This window comes from Malania oleifera, chromosome 1 (assembly GCF_029873635.1).
Source record: "Malania oleifera isolate guangnan ecotype guangnan chromosome 1, ASM2987363v1, whole genome shotgun sequence".
NCBI lineage: Eukaryota > Viridiplantae > Streptophyta > Magnoliopsida > Santalales > Ximeniaceae > Malania > Malania oleifera.
In genome coordinates this window covers 2,361,858-2,380,307 of record NC_080417.1, presented here as the reverse complement: position 1 = coordinate 2,380,307, position 18,450 = coordinate 2,361,858, and the positions used below count along the sequence as shown (strand labels likewise).

The window sequence follows — 18,450 nt, the reverse complement described above, 5'->3', positions numbered from 1 at the left end:
TTTTTAGATGTTTTGTTGGATACAGGGACAAATTAGGTTACATTGTCACCTCTAGGACCCATTTTGGGATTCGGAGCGTGACAACACTAGATTATTTTCAATCTGAAAATAAAATACAGAAAACTTCTCAAAATACAATTTCTCTTACACTAGTTATTCACCCTCTGTACACCACATATTATACACACACACACACACACACACACACACACACATATATATATATATATATATATATATATGTAGTTATATGTGTGTGTAATATGTGGTGTAGATTCCCATGTTCCATTCAATCAATGGATATATATAGCCATTGTTATATATAGTCATCGATTGAATAGAAGGTGAGAATCTACACCACGTATTACACACACATATACCTACATATATATCTATATATATATATATATATATATATATATATATATATATATATATATAGCTATTGATTGAATGGAAGACGAGAATTAATTTCAATGAATGTGGGTTGGTAGGTGGAATAATTTGCCAGTAGTTTAGAAAATTCAATAATATTGGACATGAAAATAGCTGCATCCAAATTTAACTCATATTTTCAACACTTAACATACGATTATTAGTTGGTGCAATAATGTCATAATTTTTTTATACATGTGTATAAAATTTCTACACCAGTAATTAACTAAGTTACAATGAATGTCTATATAGCCCAAGATTGGTACAACTATAATTTACAGTATACATATATATATATATATATATATATATATATATGCCTCTCAAATTCAGAAATTAAATAAGATTCCGTCCGTTCTCGTGTTTATCTGTTTCCTAAATTTTAAAAATGTAATAAATAAATTTCTAAAATACATGGATCAAAATTGATGGGACAATGGTCACCATTATTTTCTTAACTCATCCAAAATTTGATTATGCTTTCCTCCATCCGATTAGATTATGATGACAGCGACAACGAACGCTTCCTCCAGCTTCATATTTCTGCTATATATATTTACACGCAGCGAAAGTTGAGAAGGGGATGCAGAAGGAGTACTCACTCAGAAGCTATGGCTGATCAAGCCAATAATAATAAGAAGAAGAAGGAGCTTCATGTGGTACTGTTCCCATGGCTGGCCTTCGGTCACATCATCCCCTACCTCCAGCTCGCCAAGCTCCTCGCCCAAAAGGGCCACCGCGTCTCCTTCATATCCACCCCTCGAAACATACACCGCCTCCCCACCCTACCCCCTCATCTCTCCCCACTAATTACCTTCGTTAAATTTCCCTTGCCCCACGACCACAATCTCCCGGAAAACGCAGAGTCCACCATGGACGTCCCTCCCCATAAGGTCCCCCACCTCAAGGCCGCCTTCGACGCTCTCCGCCACCCCCTCTCTCGTTTCCTCCATACAACTTCCCCCGACTGGATCATCTACGACTTCGCTCCTCACTGGCTCCCCGCCATCGCCGCCGACCTCCGGATCTCCTCCGCCATCTTCAGCGCCTTCAACGCCTGGTCTGTTTCCTTCTTTGGCCCGCCTTCGTCGCTCATCCACGGCGACGCTTCAAGGACGGAGCCTCACCAGTTCACCGTCCCTCCCAAGTGGGTCCCTTTCCCTTCCACCGTAGCGTTTCGGCTCTACGAAATCAACCGGTTTTTCGGCGTCATGGAAACCATCTCCTCCGGCGTCTCGGACATGTTTCGGTTCGGGACGGCGGCCGCCGGGGCCGACGTGTACCTCATGCGGGGCTGCAGGGAGCTCGACGGCCACTGGCTAAACCTCCTCGCCGAGCTTTACCGAAAGCCGGTGATTCCTGTCGGCTTGATGCCGCCCCAGGTGGAGGACACAGGGGACGACACGTGGCTCGAAATAAGAGGATGGCTGGATGAACAAGTCAGAGGGTCGATTGTTTACGTGGCGCTAGGGAGTGAGGTGGCGCTTAGTCAGGAGGAGCTCACCGAGTTGGCTCTGGGGCTGGAGCTGGCCGGGTTGCCCTTCTTTTGGGCTTTGAGGAAGAAGGTCAGTAGTACTACTACTCACCAGTTAAGTGAGACGGACTCGGCCGAGTTGCCGGATGGGTTTGAGGAGAGGACCAGAGGGCAGGGAGTGGTGTGGGCGAATTGGGTGCCTCAACTCAAGGTACTGAGTCACGAATCGGTGGGAGGGTTCCTGACTCACTGCGGGTGGAGCTCAGTGATAGAGGGACTGCAGTTTGGGCGTCCTCTGGTGATGTTACCCATTCTTGGAGACCAGTACTTAAACGCAAGGGCACTGGGAGAGTTAGGGGTAGGAATGGAAATAGGGAGAGACGGGGAAGAAGGGTCACTGGGGAGGGACTCGGTGGCTCAGACAGTGAAATGGGTAATTGAAGGAGAGGAGGGAAGGGCATGCAGGGAGAAAGCAAGGGCAATGAGGGAAATATTTGGGGACCATGACCTACAAGCTAAGTACACGGATGAATTTGTAGGGTACCTTGAAGCCCATCGTCCTTCCTAGCTAGATTTGGCTGTCTAATTTGGAGATATTCTAAGTATGTATCATGTATGTCCCTCAACATGCCAAATTTGAATCTAGTGCATTTGAAATATTATTACGATATTTGAATGAAGAAAATTAAAGGTCAGACTCATTATTCCAGTAGATTATTAGTTGAGTATCCAAAAGATTTCAGACATCATAAAGATGCTATGTAATTATTAATTAATTATCTAATGAGTTATTTGAAAATGAAATAAAATTCCTTTTATATTTAAACAATTTATCGATCGTGCATATAATTTTTTTTATTTTATGTTATGCTATATGATTTAGAGTAAAAAAACATTCATTTTTTTTTAGGTTTGGCGAAAAAAGGCAGGCGCTTTCCCTTAGATTTAAAAAATGCCACAAATCTCCCTCAAGATTTTTCAAAAAAACACAAATCTCCTCTCAAAAAACTTATCTTTTTACAAAATATAAGGGGAGATTTGTGTCTTTTAGGTAAAATCTCAGGGAAGATGCTTAAGATTTTTGAAATCTCAAAAGGGGTTCCTAAAATTTTTAAAATTTCGGGAAAGATTAATATCTTTTTACCTATAATTTAGTATTCACCAAGAATGTTCATGTTCAGCTGCCACTAATTTATGATGATATAATGTAAATTGTTTTACGAACATGATATCTTTATTTTTGTAGAGAGCAAGTCGGAACATTTTTAAAGAACTAAATTTAATTATAATCAAACAGAATTATAATTTAAAAGTTTATATTGCATATGTGATGGTTTGAATTAAAACATGAAAATAAAAAAAATCTTTACCACCAATAAAATTATTTAACAATACTTTAGTGTTGGGATAATTTAAGCTTTCAAAAGAAAGGTATTAAAACTAAAATCATAGAGCAGAAAAACCCTCCAAATAATAAAATGTTTATTGAAATTAAAATAAATATTAATTCACTGTTAAATAAACATAAAAAATAACAGTTGTATACAGAATTTAACTAATGAATCACAATTTATTCATACAATGATAAAGCATTATGTATGAAAATTATTTTATTTTGCTCATAAGTCTCCTCCAAAACCCTAAATTATTGTATTATTTAAATATCTTATAAATTGAAAGCATGACTCACATAAGTGCAATACAAAAGGCCAATATATTCTTATAAAAAAATATAAAATTTTACATAAGTAAATATTATCTTAGATATATAAAAATTTAAAAATTTATAATCATACACTAAATTTTTCCATATGGCACACATGCATCATATAAAATTAATAAATAAATAAAATCTTCATAAAATTACAAATATATTAAATGCTTTTTCAAAAATAAAAGAACACATGTTTATTTTTAAAAGGAATCTTTTATCAATATAAACTATGTTAATGGCCTACTATGTACAATGCCATGTGAAATAAATTTCAATACTAATAATATTGACTTTTTCGCATCGATGCTTAATTTAACGTAAAAGAAACCCTGACATTAAACTGGACATTAACTTATATAAGATTGAAAAATAAAAAGACATTAAAAGATTAATGGAAAATATGTAACTTCCATTAATTAAAACAAGGTCTTTATTCCTTAGTAACATATTCGAAATATAACCCAAGCAATCCATTAGTCAGGATATCAATAAGGAAGTATCTCGAATACCTATAAAAAGGACATCTCAATCCATTCTCACTCACTCATTTAATGTTGCGATCATATAATCCTTAATTACCTAGCTTAGCATCGGAGTGATCTTCCAGAGTACACCCCAGATCCTCCAATTTGTTTTTTCTCTCATTCTTAGCAGGTGATCGAAGTTGTGATTCATCCAAATTTTTTCCAACAAGTTTTGGCTGCAACAGTTGACGCCGCCTATTGAAAACTCGGAAGATTTCTTTCTCTCAATCATGGCTGCATCATGCAATTATGAGTTTGAACCCATTGCTGGAGATCAATCGTCCCAATTGGTTACTCTCTATCACTAGACAATTCTCTACAAATTGTGCCTTTAAAAAAATTTTTAGTCTTTCCTAAGGAGGGTGAAAGTCGTGTTTAGCATAATCTTACAACTGAAAAAAAAATCCTATACAACATGGCCTAGGGGCTATTCAAGCAAAAACAACACCTAAGGAAGCCTAAGGTATTTTGTGGGAAGATTGCCCTCTTGAACTCCTAAAATTTGCGGGATATCCTTTTTTACCTCCATACTTATTGTTGAAGTAAGAATTTCATATTTAGCAGGATTTGCTTGAAGCCTTGAAAAATAATGGAAGGGTTGATTGAAGAGAATATTTAATGCTTTTTGTTGACAAGGCATCACCTTTGGAGAATATGAGAAGGTCATCTGTAAAATAAAGATTGGTGGGTTTAATCCTTTTGCATTTATTGCGATAAGTACGATCTCCATTTGTACCAACTTTTAGAAGAATTCTTATGAGAACCTCCATAGTCATTACAAAAAGATAAGGTGACAGGGAATCCCCTTGTCTTATTCCTTAAAATTTGGATGACTCCCGATAGCATTCAATACGTTGATAATGAAATGCCATTCAATGAATTCAAAAACTTTTTTAAGATCAAGCTTAAGAGCCATTTTAAGGGCTCCTAAGTGAAGATCATAGTTATGTAAATGACAGTTAGCGGCATGAGCTCATTTTACATTACATTATGTTGTTTACTAGAATCATATGTATTAAAAGTTAATTTAGATACCTTTCAATTCAAAAAATAATAATAAAAAGTACATGATATTTAGGTTTTTATTCTAAATTAAAATTATTTTGTACTATCTTAAACATGATATTTAGGTTTTTATTCCGATCACACATATCGAAATTCATATCAATAGAGGCAATATTGGCTTAGCTCACTTAAAGAAATATCTATTGTGACTGTTTGGTCCTCTAAGCCTATTCATCCAAAGTCAAGCATATATCATCAAAAATTTTAAAACACTTGGATAAAGAACTAGAAAATTAAAAAGGCATGAATTGAATAAGTGCATGACTCAGGCGGAACATTACTCTTCATGAATATATATACATTAAATGCTCTCATGAATTTTTGTCTTTCATGCCCATATGCCTTAATATGAAAAGCACCGAATTCCTACTATTCATTATGCATTAAATGAGTATATTTTATAATGGATAGTTTATCCTTTGTATCATCTATTGATTATACTACTAGATTGCATGCTTTAGTTGAAAGCCTCCTGCATGATAGATGTAGTTGATGAGAATTGCATGTTGGTAGTGGATTATAGGTTTTCGCATGCTCAAAATACTATTTTGAATTGATTGCTTGAGTCTATCAGGTTTTGGTGCATGAAAATTTGGGAAATGTCCGATTTACAGACGGCATGCTTCTGAAATTTCGATAGGATTTTTTCTAAACCAAAACCTTGTGTTAAAGATGATTATGATGAAATTAACTTTAAAATATTTTTGAAATGATGAGTGAAAACTCAAATAGATAATTAATCTTCATCTTATCATAATCATCAATTGTTTAGAAAGGCTCAGATCCATCCTTATAGGAAGCGCATAAATGATTCATATGCATCACTTTCATTTATTGAATATTGAGGCTCTTGAGAATACCCAAAACATTATATCTAGTGCTTAAAGGCTTATGTCTTGATATGAAATGTTCTTGGGTCATGAACATTATTGCATGCCTTAATATATATCTTATAATGCATCCATGGTCTATAGGTACAACTATACTAATCAAATGATAACATGTAATTGACAAATACTCAGTATAGTTGATTTTAAATATTTGGATTGATGACTTATACTACTAAGCATAATGAAATTAATCTTTAGTTAGTATAAGTAGTTAAAGAATCTAAGCACGTACTCAAATTGAAAGGGGGAGAATCTAGACATAAATTCCTATCATGTTCTATTTTCCCATATGTTTAGCTTAGATCTATTGTGAACTCATTATGGCATGTGATTAAATGAAATGTTTTTATTGAAAATCATAATCTGAAGCATGTTTATATCGCCACAGTTGTTTGTGTTTGCCATATGATCTTGCATGTGAATGTTAAATTTTTAGGATCATTATGGTTGTGGTTTTTCTCGTTATAATTTAGTATGTGTATAATTGACAAATCAGAAAAATGTTGCTCGCTTGCATGAGTTTTTAAATTAAAGTTTCTATTTCTACAAGCACCCCTAGCCCCATTTTGTAAACATTAAAAAGGGGATGTATATTATAATTATATACGTATATATATTTATCTACATTAACTTTTGGCAAGATCAAATTTAAAAACAAACTCTTTTTCCTCTTGCCTCATTATTATTATATACATACATGTATTTCAAAATTGCATAACTTTGAGTATAGTTTTAGTGACTATCGTGCTTTTAAAATGAAATGCAATATGTCATGCATATGCGCTGAATGATTAATATTTGTTGCATGCTAAATTTATTCGATAGGATGAGTATATAAGAAATGCACTCAAAAGAACATCATCCTTGTGCTTAATTCAAGCAAGCGTGCTTGCAAATATACATGGGAATTTAAGTCCCAATCTTAGAATAAATCAGTAAGAACTTAATGCCTAAAATCTCTTGCATGTTAAGCAATATCTAGAAGAATGAACATATGATGGATGTGCTTAAATGAAATTTATTCTTGAGTGTTAACTAAGTCCGCCCATTTGGGTGATAGAATGCGATTTGGGTGATAGTAGATCGGTTGACTAAGTCCGCCCATTTCCTCCCTATCAAGATCAGCTATTCCCTCAGCTATTTAGTGGAGATTTATATTCAGGAGATAGTTTGTTCTCATGGAGTGCTAGTATCCATAGTGTCAGATCGAGACTCACGATTCACGTCACGATTTTGGAGGAGCTTGCAGGAAGCTCTGGGATCTTAGTTGTTGTTTAGCATGGCATTCCATCCTCAATCGGACGGTCAAACTGAGAGGACAATACAGATACTAGAAGATATGCTCCGAGCATATATATTAGATTTTGGAGGTAGTTGGACACAGTTCATGCTACTGGTAGAGTTCGCATATAATAACAGTTACCAGTCCAGTATTGACATTGCACCTTTTGAGGCACTATATGGTAGGAGATGTCGATATGCTTTGTATTGGGATGAAATGGGTGAGCGGCGAGTTGTGGGACCAGAGATAGTACAACAGGCGTATGATAATGTTTGGCTCATCAGGGAAAGAATCAATGTAGCTCAGAGCCGACAGAAGAGTTATGTCGACCATCTCCGCAAGAATTTGGAGTTTGATGTGGGTGGTCGCGTATTTTTGAAGATAGCTCCGTTAAAATGAGTTATGAGGTTTGTTAAGAAAGGTAAACTTAGCCCTAAATTTATTGGTCCATTTGAGATTTTAGAGAAAGTGGGGCCGGTGGCGTACAAGCTACCTTTGCCACCTACATTATCCAGAATACACGACGTATTGCATGTATTTATGTTGAGGAAATACATCCCAAACCCTTCTCATATTATCAGTTATGGTGAGTTAGAGTTCAGTGATTCGCTAGTTTATGAGGAGGTACCAGTGCAGATTCTGGATAGAAAGGAACAGGAATTACGTAATAAGAAAATTCCTTTGATAAAAGTTCTATGGAGAAATCATGCGATAGAAGAGGCTTCTTGGAAGCTCGAGGAACAGATCAGACAGAAATATCTGCAACTATTCCCAAAAGTTTAAATGTAATTTGAAATGTGAGTAAATATGTAATGTTTCTTGTACAGGTACATGTAATGTTATAGGTAGTATGAGATATTTAGTTTTGGAAGAATTTTCTTTTAGTATATGCAATCTTTTAGAACTTGAATTGTAACCACGGTATTCCTCCGCCATAAGTGAGGGTAAGTAATAAAATAAGTAGACCATTTTACTTAAGGGATGAAAAATTATGTGAATAGTAAATTTCGAGGATGAAATTTTATAAGAAGGGGAGGATGTGACAATCTGAATAAAAATGGAATTTAAATAATAAAGAGGAAGGGAAATGAGAACAGTAACAGAAGGAGGAAGTCAACTTCATCGACGAACGTGACATGGCACTTTGGAAGGAATAACTGAGGGGGACCATTAGAGCTTCGTCGACGAATACAGGGGATTCGTTAATGAAGACTGAATTTCGTCGACAAGGAAATACCGAGAGAGGTTTTGAACTGACTGAATTTCGTCGACGAAATTATTAAAGGATTCGTCAACGAATGACATGGCTCGTCAACGAATCTAGTTCTATAAATATCAAAAATTCGATTTTCAACTTCTTTATTAAGCAACCTCACTCCTCTCTCTCTCTATTCCCTTCGGCCCTCTCTCTCTCTCTCTCTCTCTCTCTCTCTCTCTCTCTCTCTCTCTCATTGATTTTGGGCCAGATTTACGCCGGATCGACAATCTGAAGTCACCACAACGGTCTTGGGGAAGTTCTCTCCAAATCTATCAGAGCGGATCGTTGGTGAAAGCAAGTTAGAAATCATCCCTAAGTTGAGGTAAGACTTTTTAAACTAAATTTGGTCTTGTGGTAGCTATAGAAAATGATATACACGCAAAAATACTCAGGCTTAATACTGGGAATTTTCAGTTTCAGGGTATTGATCAGGAATTCCTACAGGGGTTAGTTAGGATATTTTAGGGGCTTTCTCAGTAGTCAGGTAAGGGAATAAACTAAAGTAGTCATTTTCATGCAAATTATTATTATCTATGAGAAAAGTTATTTTCTAGAAAGCATGTATTATAGCTATAGATTACGAAGGAAATGTATGTTGAGAAAAATACTGTTAATATATTGAAATGTATATATATGTATGAGATGCGAGAAAGTATGATTTTAAAATGCAATGTATGGTTTTATATAGCAAATGTGTGGCATGAATATTATTTTCCATGAAAGAATATCATGATACAAATGAAATAAGTTTTGTGAAATTATGAAAACGTACAGTATATTATGATGATTTTAAAATGCATGGCAATTGATCTAATTTCAGAACGATATGTATGATATGTTCGTCACGAGGCCGTAATTATAAAAGATGTTATATAATCATGTACTATATGTTATCAGAACCCCGATGTTAGTTTAGTTCAGTTTCAAGAGTTCGGTACCGTAGCTATATAAATCAGATATCTATGTTCAAATTAGTGTTAACCACCCCACGAGGGGTGAGAGATGGATAGTCGATGTGGTTTTTAGTAGAGTATGGACGTCCACCTGGCAGTCTAGACCAGGGTGCAGCGGGCTTATCGTACTTACAGACATATTTGACTCGACAGTGGTCGGCCAGCCATTGTTGGGTCCCGCCTTCGGGCTGCACAACTCGTCATGGGGGGTAATACATGACATTAGTTATCTCTATTCATCCTGGGTATATTTTCAGTATTATCAGTTATAACAGATATTTTATGTACGTTATGATTTATTAGAAAATATGAAAGCATGTAATTATTCAGTATGATATGATGAACGTTTACGAAAATATGAAATGTACTGTATATGTATAATTGCCTTAAATGTTCATGTTGACACACAGCTGTATTTAGTTTATTTTCCCTTACTGAGAAGTGTCTCGCCTCCGAACTAAATTAATTTTTCAGGAGACCTTGAGGGACCGGCGGTCGTGACCGCCGTTAAGCCAGTGTTATATTACCCCGTTAGGAGGGTAAGTAATGTACTAGGATCAGAATTATTTTGGTTATGGGATCTTAGATGTATTTTGAAATATTTTGAAAAAATGTAAATAAATACAGTATTTGGGGAATGTAGATAACTCTGGTATTATATTTTATGGTTGGATGATTGAGATTTTATGTTTATTGCTACTTAGGTTTCCGCTGTGATTGATAGGTGTCCCTGTTACCCACGGATTCGGGTTGACTTTTCCATTCATTATGTTACATTTTATGTTAAGGAAATTGAGGTCGTTACAGGCTATATATAGCCATTAATTATATAGTCATTGATTGAATAGAAGATGGGAATCTACACCACATATCATACACACATATAACTACATATTGATTGAATGGAAGACAGGAATCAATTTTAATGAATGTGGACTGGTAGGTGGAATAATTTGCAAGCAGTTTAGAAAATTCAACAATGTTGGACATGAAAATAGTTGCATCCAAATTTGACTCATATTTTCAACACTTAACATGTGATTATTAGTTGGTGCAATAATGTCATAATTTTTTTATAATGTGTATAAAACTTCTACACTAGTAAATAACTAAGTTACATGGAGTGTCTATATTGGTACAACTATAATTTACATATATATATATATATATATATATATATATATATATATATATATCACATATGTCTCTCTCAAATTCAGAAATTAAATAAGATTCTGTCCGTTCTCGTGTTTATCTGTTTCCTAAATTTTAAAAATATAATAAATAAATTTCTAAAATACATAGATCAAAATTGATGGGACAATGTGTTGGGTTATTTCCTTCCATGTGGAGGAAAGCCCAAGTGGGTCTTATTAAAAGACCAAAGTTCAGCCCTTTTAGTGTGGAAAATCTAAAAGAAGTTGTAAAAAGAGAAGGGAGAAGAGAGGAGCCGTCACTTCTCAAAAGAAAGAGAAAAAAATGTGGTTTTTTCCCATACTGCCCATATTTTATCAAGACTCCAATCCCATTTCGTCTGTGGTCCGATCGAGCTGAAATTTGGAGGAGAGATTCACGACTCAAGGAGCTACAATCTGAACGGTAGAGATTGGATTTGGAGCTTGGGAGTTGGGGTTTTTGACCGTGAACAATAACCACGAATTTGGTATATTCTCTCCAATTCTCTTTGTATTTGCCAAGATTGTAGATATCTTGATAAGAGATTTTTGTATCTTCTAATTACGATTAGAGAAGACTTTGTGTACCTATTATTTGATTGATAGTGGAGATTTTAACTTGACTAAGTCCCGTGGTTTTTCTTCCTTACACTAGGGAAGTTTTCCACGTAAAAAATTGTTTGTATTCTTGTGGGTTGGTGTAATTGATTATTTCTATTATTATTTTCAGTACGTATAAAAATAAAGATATACTATATTTACTTGCATATAGGGAGAAAAATTATTCCGGTTGTTTATTGATAATGATATCTCTCCCAAGTCACCATTCATCTATTTTCTCAACTCATCGAAAATTTGATTATGCTTTCCTCCATCCGATTAGATTATGATGACAGCGACAACGAACGCTTCGTCTAGCTTCATATTTCTGCTATATATATTTATACACGCAGCGAAAGTTGAGAAGGGGATGCAGAAGGAGTACTCACTCAGAAGCTATGGCCGATCAAGCCAATAATAATAATAATAAGAAGGAGCTTCATGTGGTACTGTTCCCATGGCTGGCCTTCGGCCACATCATCCCCTACCTCCAGCTCGCCAAGCTCCTCGCCCAAAAGGGCCACCGCGTCTCCTTCATATCCACCCCTCGAAACATACACCGCCTCCCCACCCTCCCCCTCATCTCTCCCCACTAATTACCTTCGTTAAATTTCCCTTGCCCCACGACCACAATCTCCCGGAAAACGCAGAGTCCACCATGGACGTCCCTCCCCATAAGGTCCCCCACCTCAAGGCCGCCTTCGACGCTCTCCGCCACCCCCTCTCTCGTTTCCTCCATACAACTTCCCCCGACTGGATCATCTACGACTTCGCTCCTCATTTGCTCCCCGCCATCGCCGCCCACCTCCGGATCTCCTCCGCCATCTTCAGCGCCTTCAACGCCTGGTTTGTTTCCTTCTTTGTGTTGTGAAACTTGAGATTGTTCCACCTAACTTTACCACAGTTACAATTGTACAGGTAAATAGAGAGTGAATAATTGTGCAAAATTACACCAGGTAAATTCCCAGGGAAGTGGGGGGTCACAACGGACCGCTTAAATCCCTCTTTCTAGATAGAATTTTCCTTAGACATGTAATTAACACAATATATTACTACAACTATACCCGACAAAAATTAACTACTGAATAGATAAAATGAAGAACACCAGAATTAACGAGGTTCGGCTAATTGTGCCTACGTCCTCGGACACTATCAATCAATATTTCTCTATTGTAGAAATATTACAAAATGAGAGAGAGAAGAGAGAATGTGCCTAAAAGAGAAGTAGGCAATTTTGGGGATAAGAATACAAATGGAGGTGATGGGTTTATATAGGTTAGGAAAAACCACTATTACAACCACTAATCACCTACCTTTGAAAAATTAGCCCACCATTGAAGACTTCAATGGCAATTGTAGGCTTCTAGAATGAGCCATATTTCAACAAATCTCCACCTTGGCGAAATTCCATCTCTTAACTTCTCTCATAGATTCCATAATGTCTTCAAACGCGCTTGTAGCGCAAATCTTTCAATTTTTAACAATGTTGATCAAGTTCAAGCAATGTTGAAACTTGACCACTGTTACCACTTTTGTCATCATATCAGCAGGATTCTCAGTGGTTCGAATCTTCTGGATTACTACTCCACCTTCTTCCAGAATTTCTCGAACAAAGTGATATCGAACGTCGATGTGCTTTGTCCTTGAATGGTAGACTTGGTTCTTTGCTAGATGGATAGCACTTTGGCTATCACAATGCACCTTGATGTGCTTCTGTTCAATTCCCAAATCTTTCATCAATCCTTGAAGCCAAATTGCCTCCTTCACAGCCTCTGTGACTGCCATATACTCTGCCTCTGTAGTGGACAAAGCAACTGTTGACTGTAAAGTAGACCTCCAACTAACTGGCGCTTTTGCAAGAGTAAAAACATAGCCAGTAGTTGACCGACGCTTATCCAAATCACCAGCGTAGTCGGAATCACAGTATCCAACAATACTATGATCATCTTGCTTATCCTGCTCAAATATTAAGCCAACATCTACCGTATACAAAATGTATCGTAGAATCCATTTCACAGCTTGCCAATGTTCCTTTCCAGGATCATGCATATACCTGCTCACAACTCCAACGGCTTGTGAAATATCGGGCCTTGTACACACCATGGCATACATCAAGCTACCAACAGCACTTGAATACGGTACTTTTGACATGTATTCTCATTCTGCTTCAGTTTTTGGAGACATAGATGCATTCAACTTGAAATGAGAAGCAAGGGGAGTACTAACAGGTTTTGACTTCTCATCCATACCAAAACGCTTCAGTACTTTCCTCAAATATTATTTTTGAGTCAAACAAAGCTTCCCCAATTTCTTATCTCTACTTATCTCCATACCGAGAATTTTCTTTGCTTCGCCTTGATCCTTCATCTCAAACTCCCTATTCAACTGAGCCTTCAGTTTGTCAATTTCTGTCTGACTTTTGGAGGCTATCAATATATCATCAACATAAAGAAGAAGATATATGAAAGATCTATCTTGTAGCTTGCAAAAATACACACAGTGATCATATTTGCTTCTTCTGTACTTTTGCCCCATCATAAACTTGTCAAATCGTTTATACCACTGCCTTGGGGATTGCTTTAATCCATACAACGACTTTTCAAGTTTGCACACCATATTTTCTTTTCCAGCAACTTTGAAACCTCCTGGCTGAGTCATGTAGATTTCCTCTTCCAAGTCTCCATGTAAAAATGCAGTTTTTACATCTAATTGAACTAGTTCCATATCCAATTTTGCTACCAAAGCCAATAAGATTCTTATGGAGGAATGTTCTACTACTGGAGAAAATACCTCATTGTAATCAATTCCCTCCGTTTGTGCATAGCCTTTAGCCACCAACCTTGCTTTGTAGCGAACACTATTCTTGTCAAGAAATCCATCTTTCTTTGTATATACCCATTTACATCCAATTGCCTTCTTTCCCTTCGGAAGACTAACAAGCTTCCATGTTCGATTCTTATGAAGGGACTGCATTTCTTCATTCATGGCTTCCCTCCACTTTTCTTCTTCCGAACTTTGGATTGCTTCATTGTAAGTAGCAGGAGTATCATCGTTTGCAATTGGAGATGCGTAAGCCACCATGTCAACAAAGTGAGCAGGCTTTCTAATTTTTCTCTTTGGCTTACTCAATGCAATAGATTCATGTTGCTGTGGAGGTTCTTGGGTTGAAACCTCTTCTACAGGTGACTCTTCTTCTACCATAGGAGAGTCTTCATTTTCTGGGTAAACAATTCTTCTATCAAACTCCACCTGTTTTGGAGCACCATCTTTTTGCTCAACACTTTCTGTTGTCACCTTTCTTAAAAAAGTAGATTCATTAAAGGTAACATCCCTGCTGAAGATTATTTTCTTTGTTTCTGGACACCAAAGACGATATCCCTTTACTCCAGAGGTGATACCCATAAAGATTGCTTTCTTAGCCCTTGGATCCAGCTTTGATTCCTTGACATGATAGTAGGCAGTGGGACCAAATACATGTAAGGAATCATAATCTGTAGCAGGCTTTCCAAACCATTTCTCCAATGGTGTTTTACCACAAGTAGCAGTAGATGGTAGACGGTTGATGAGGTGGCAGGCATATGTTACAGCCTCAGCCCAAAATTCTCTACCCAACCCAGCATTGGATAACATACACCGAACCTTCTCCAACAATGTTCGATTCATACGTTCTGCCACTCCATTCTGTTGTGGTGTACTTCTCACTGTGAAGTATCGTATAATACCTTCATCTTCGTAGACTTTAAGAAATGGATCACTTCTATATTCTCCACCATTATCTGTACGGAGACTTGATCCTTCTGCTTGTTTGAGTTTCCACCATATTTTTCCATTTGAGGAAGACTCCTAACACTTCATCCTTAGTTTTCATAGTATACACCCATACTCTTCGAGAAAAATCATCAACAAAGGTCACATAGTAGTGTTTTCCTCCCAGTGAAGTTGTCTTGGAAGGTCCCCACACATCAGAGTGAACATAATCCAAAATACCCTTGGTATTATGGATTGCAGTACCAAATTTCACTCTTGTTTGCTTCCCTTTGATGCAATGTTCACAGAAATCTAGCTTGCAGGTCTTTGCTCCCTTTAATAATCCTTGATTTGTAAGAAGTCCCAAGGATTTTTCACCTGCATGCCCCAAGCGTATATGCCATAACCTAGTTGCTTCTATGGCTTTATCATCAGAAGAAACTGTTGCTGCCGTCCCAATAACTGTACGACCTTGATAGTGATACAAGTTATTGTTCTTCCAAATTCCCTTGATTACCACGAGTGCACCAGAGATGATCTTCATGACTCCGTTTTCTGCTGTTACTTTGAATCCCTTTGATTCAAGGGTTCCCACAGAAATAAGATTCTTCATCAAACTTGGTACATATCTAACGTCCGTCAATATTTTGATTGATCCATCTTGATTCCTCAAGCGGACTGAACCAATCCCATGTGTGGTAAGAGGGACATCATTTGCTGTGTAGACGACTCCACCTTCTAGTTCTTTAAAATCAAAGAACCAATCCCGATTGGGACATATATGATGGCTACACCCAGAATCGAGTAGCCATATACTCAAAGAACTAGTTGATAGCGTAGCAGCAAGCGAAAGATCTGAGCTCCCATCTTCGTACTCAGCCACATTTGAGATGGCCTTTCCTTTATCAGGTTTGCCTTTATTCTTTAGCTTCGGACAGTCTTTCTTCCAGTGCCCCTTTTCCCGACAAAAGGCACATTCATCTTTGTTTGGTCTGGACCTTGACTTGGATCTCTCCTTCTTTCTTCTATTCTGGCTTTGTGAACTGCCTCGAACTACTAGAGCCTCGTTGGCTCCACTTGTGCTTTCAAGCTTGTCCTTCTTCCTCAATTCATAGCTGTACAAAGCAGCACAAACCTCGCCAAGAGACACTTTATCCTTTCCATGGAGCAGAGTAGTTTCAAGAAACTCAAACTCCTCAGGAAGGGATCCCAACAACATCAAAGCCAGGTCTTCATCTTTAAAAGTCTCATCCAGATTAACTAGATCACTAACCAACCTATTAAAGTTGGTGATATGATCATTCATAGTGGTACCCGAGACATAGGTAAAGCGAAATAGTCTCTTCTTCATATGGAGTTTGTTTTGAGAGCTTTTCTTCAAAAACTTCTCCTCCAGTGCCTTCCATAACTTGTTTGCAGAAGTTTCCTTACAAAATGCATACTTCTGCTCTCTTGAAAGACACGATCGAATTGTACCACATGCTAACCGATTAATGGTCCCCCATTCTTTCTTCTCAATATCTTCTGGTTTCTCTTCTTCAATGGCAATGTCTAGACCTTGCTGAAAGAGAGCGTCTAGAACCTCACTTTGCCACATCCCAAAATGACCGGTGCCGTCAAAAATCTCCACTGCAAATCTAGCATTTGTCACAGTAGTTCTTGCCAAAATAGACGAGCTTGATGTGGATGCTTTTGCACTATCTGCCATCTCTGCCATAAATGTTATTCAATAGCTGCCGATGCGGAATGCCAATGCCCAAGGAAAACTTTTCTGATGTGGAAGGTCAGACTAAGCTGCAACCACAGAGCATACTAAGAATAACCTTGGCTCTGATACCAATTGTTGTGAAACTTGAGATTGTTCCACCTAACTTTACCACAGTTACAATTGTACAGGTAAATAGAGAGTGAATAATTGTGCAAAATTACACCAGGTAAATTCCCAGGGAAGTGGGGGGTCACAACGGACCGCTTAAATCCCTCTTTCCTAGATAGAATTTTCCTTAGACATGTAATTAACACAATATATTACTACAACTATACCCGACAAAAGTTAACTACTGAATAGATAAAATGAAGAACACCAGAATTAACGAGGTTCGGCTAATTGTGCCTACGTCCTCGGACATTATCAATCAATATTTCTCTATTGTAGAAATATTACAAAATGAGAGAGAGAAGAGAGAATGTGCCTAAAAGAGAAGTAGGCAATTTTGGGGATAAGAATACAAATGGAGGTGATGGGTTTATATAGGTTAGGAAAAACCACTATAACAACCACTAATCACCTACCTTTGAAAAATTAGCCCACCATTGAAGACTTCAATGGCAATTGTAGGCTTCTAGAATGAGCCATATTTCAACACTTTGGCCCGCCTTCGTCTCTCATCCACGGCGACGCTTCAAGGACGGAGCCTCACCAGTTCACCATCCCTCCCAAGTGGGTCCCTTTCCCTTCCGCCGTAGCATTTCGGCTCTACGAAATCAACCGGTTTTTCGGCGTCATGGAAACCATCTCCTCCGGCGTCTCGGACATGTTTCGGTTCGGGACGGCGACCGCCGGGGCCGACGTGTACCTCATGCGGGGCTGCAGGGAGCTCGACGGCGACTGGCTAAACCTCCTCGCCGAGCTTTACCGAAAGCCGGTGATTCCTGTCGGCTTGATGCCGCCCCAGGTGGAGGACACGGGGGGACGACACGTGGCTCGAAATAAGAGGATGGCTGGATGAACAAGTCAGAGGGTCGATTGTTTACGTGGCACTAGGGAGTGAGGTGGCGCTTAGTCAGGAGGAGCTCACCGAGTTGGCTCTGGGGCTGGAGCTAGCCGGGTTGCCCTTCTTTTGGGCTTTGAGGAAGAAGGTCCCTAGTACTATTCACTAGTTGGGTGAGACGGACTCGGCCAAGTTGCCGGATGGGTTTGAGGAGAGGACCGGAGGGCAGGGAGTGGTGTGGGCGAATTGGGTGCCTCAACTCAAGGTACTGAGTCACGAATAGGTGGGAGGGTTCCTGACTCACTGCGGGTGGAGCTCAGTGATAGAGGGACTACAGTTTGGGCGTCCTCTGGTGATGTTACCCATTTTTGGGGACCAATACTTAAACGCAAGGGCACTAGGAGAGTTAGGGGTAGGAATGGAAATAGGGAGAGATGGGGAAGAAGGGTCACTGGGGAGGGACTCGGTGGCTCAGACAGTGAAATGGGTAATTGAAGGAGAGGAGGGAAGGGCATGCAGGGAGAAAGCAAGGGCAATGAGGGAAATATTTGGGGACCATGACCTACAAGCTAAGTACACAGATGAATTTGTAGGGTACCTTGAGGCCCATCGTCCTTCCTAA

The 18,450-nt window shown here is 38.1% G+C and overlaps 1 protein-coding gene and 1 pseudogene across 1 annotated transcript; both read left to right on the top strand.

Moving 5' to 3' along the window:
• The first annotated feature begins 877 nt into the window (after positions 1–877).
• Positions 878–2,604, top strand: LOC131153581 (UDP-glycosyltransferase 91C1-like). Its single transcript, XM_058105994.1, has one exon. It carries the CDS (start codon positions 912–914, stop codon positions 2,475–2,477), a length of 1,566 nt encoding a protein of 521 aa, XP_057961977.1. The 5' UTR covers positions 878–911; the 3' UTR covers positions 2,478–2,604.
• A 9,164-nt stretch (positions 2,605–11,768) lies between these two features.
• On the top strand, positions 11,769–18,450 carry LOC131163681 (UDP-glycosyltransferase 91C1-like; annotated as a pseudogene).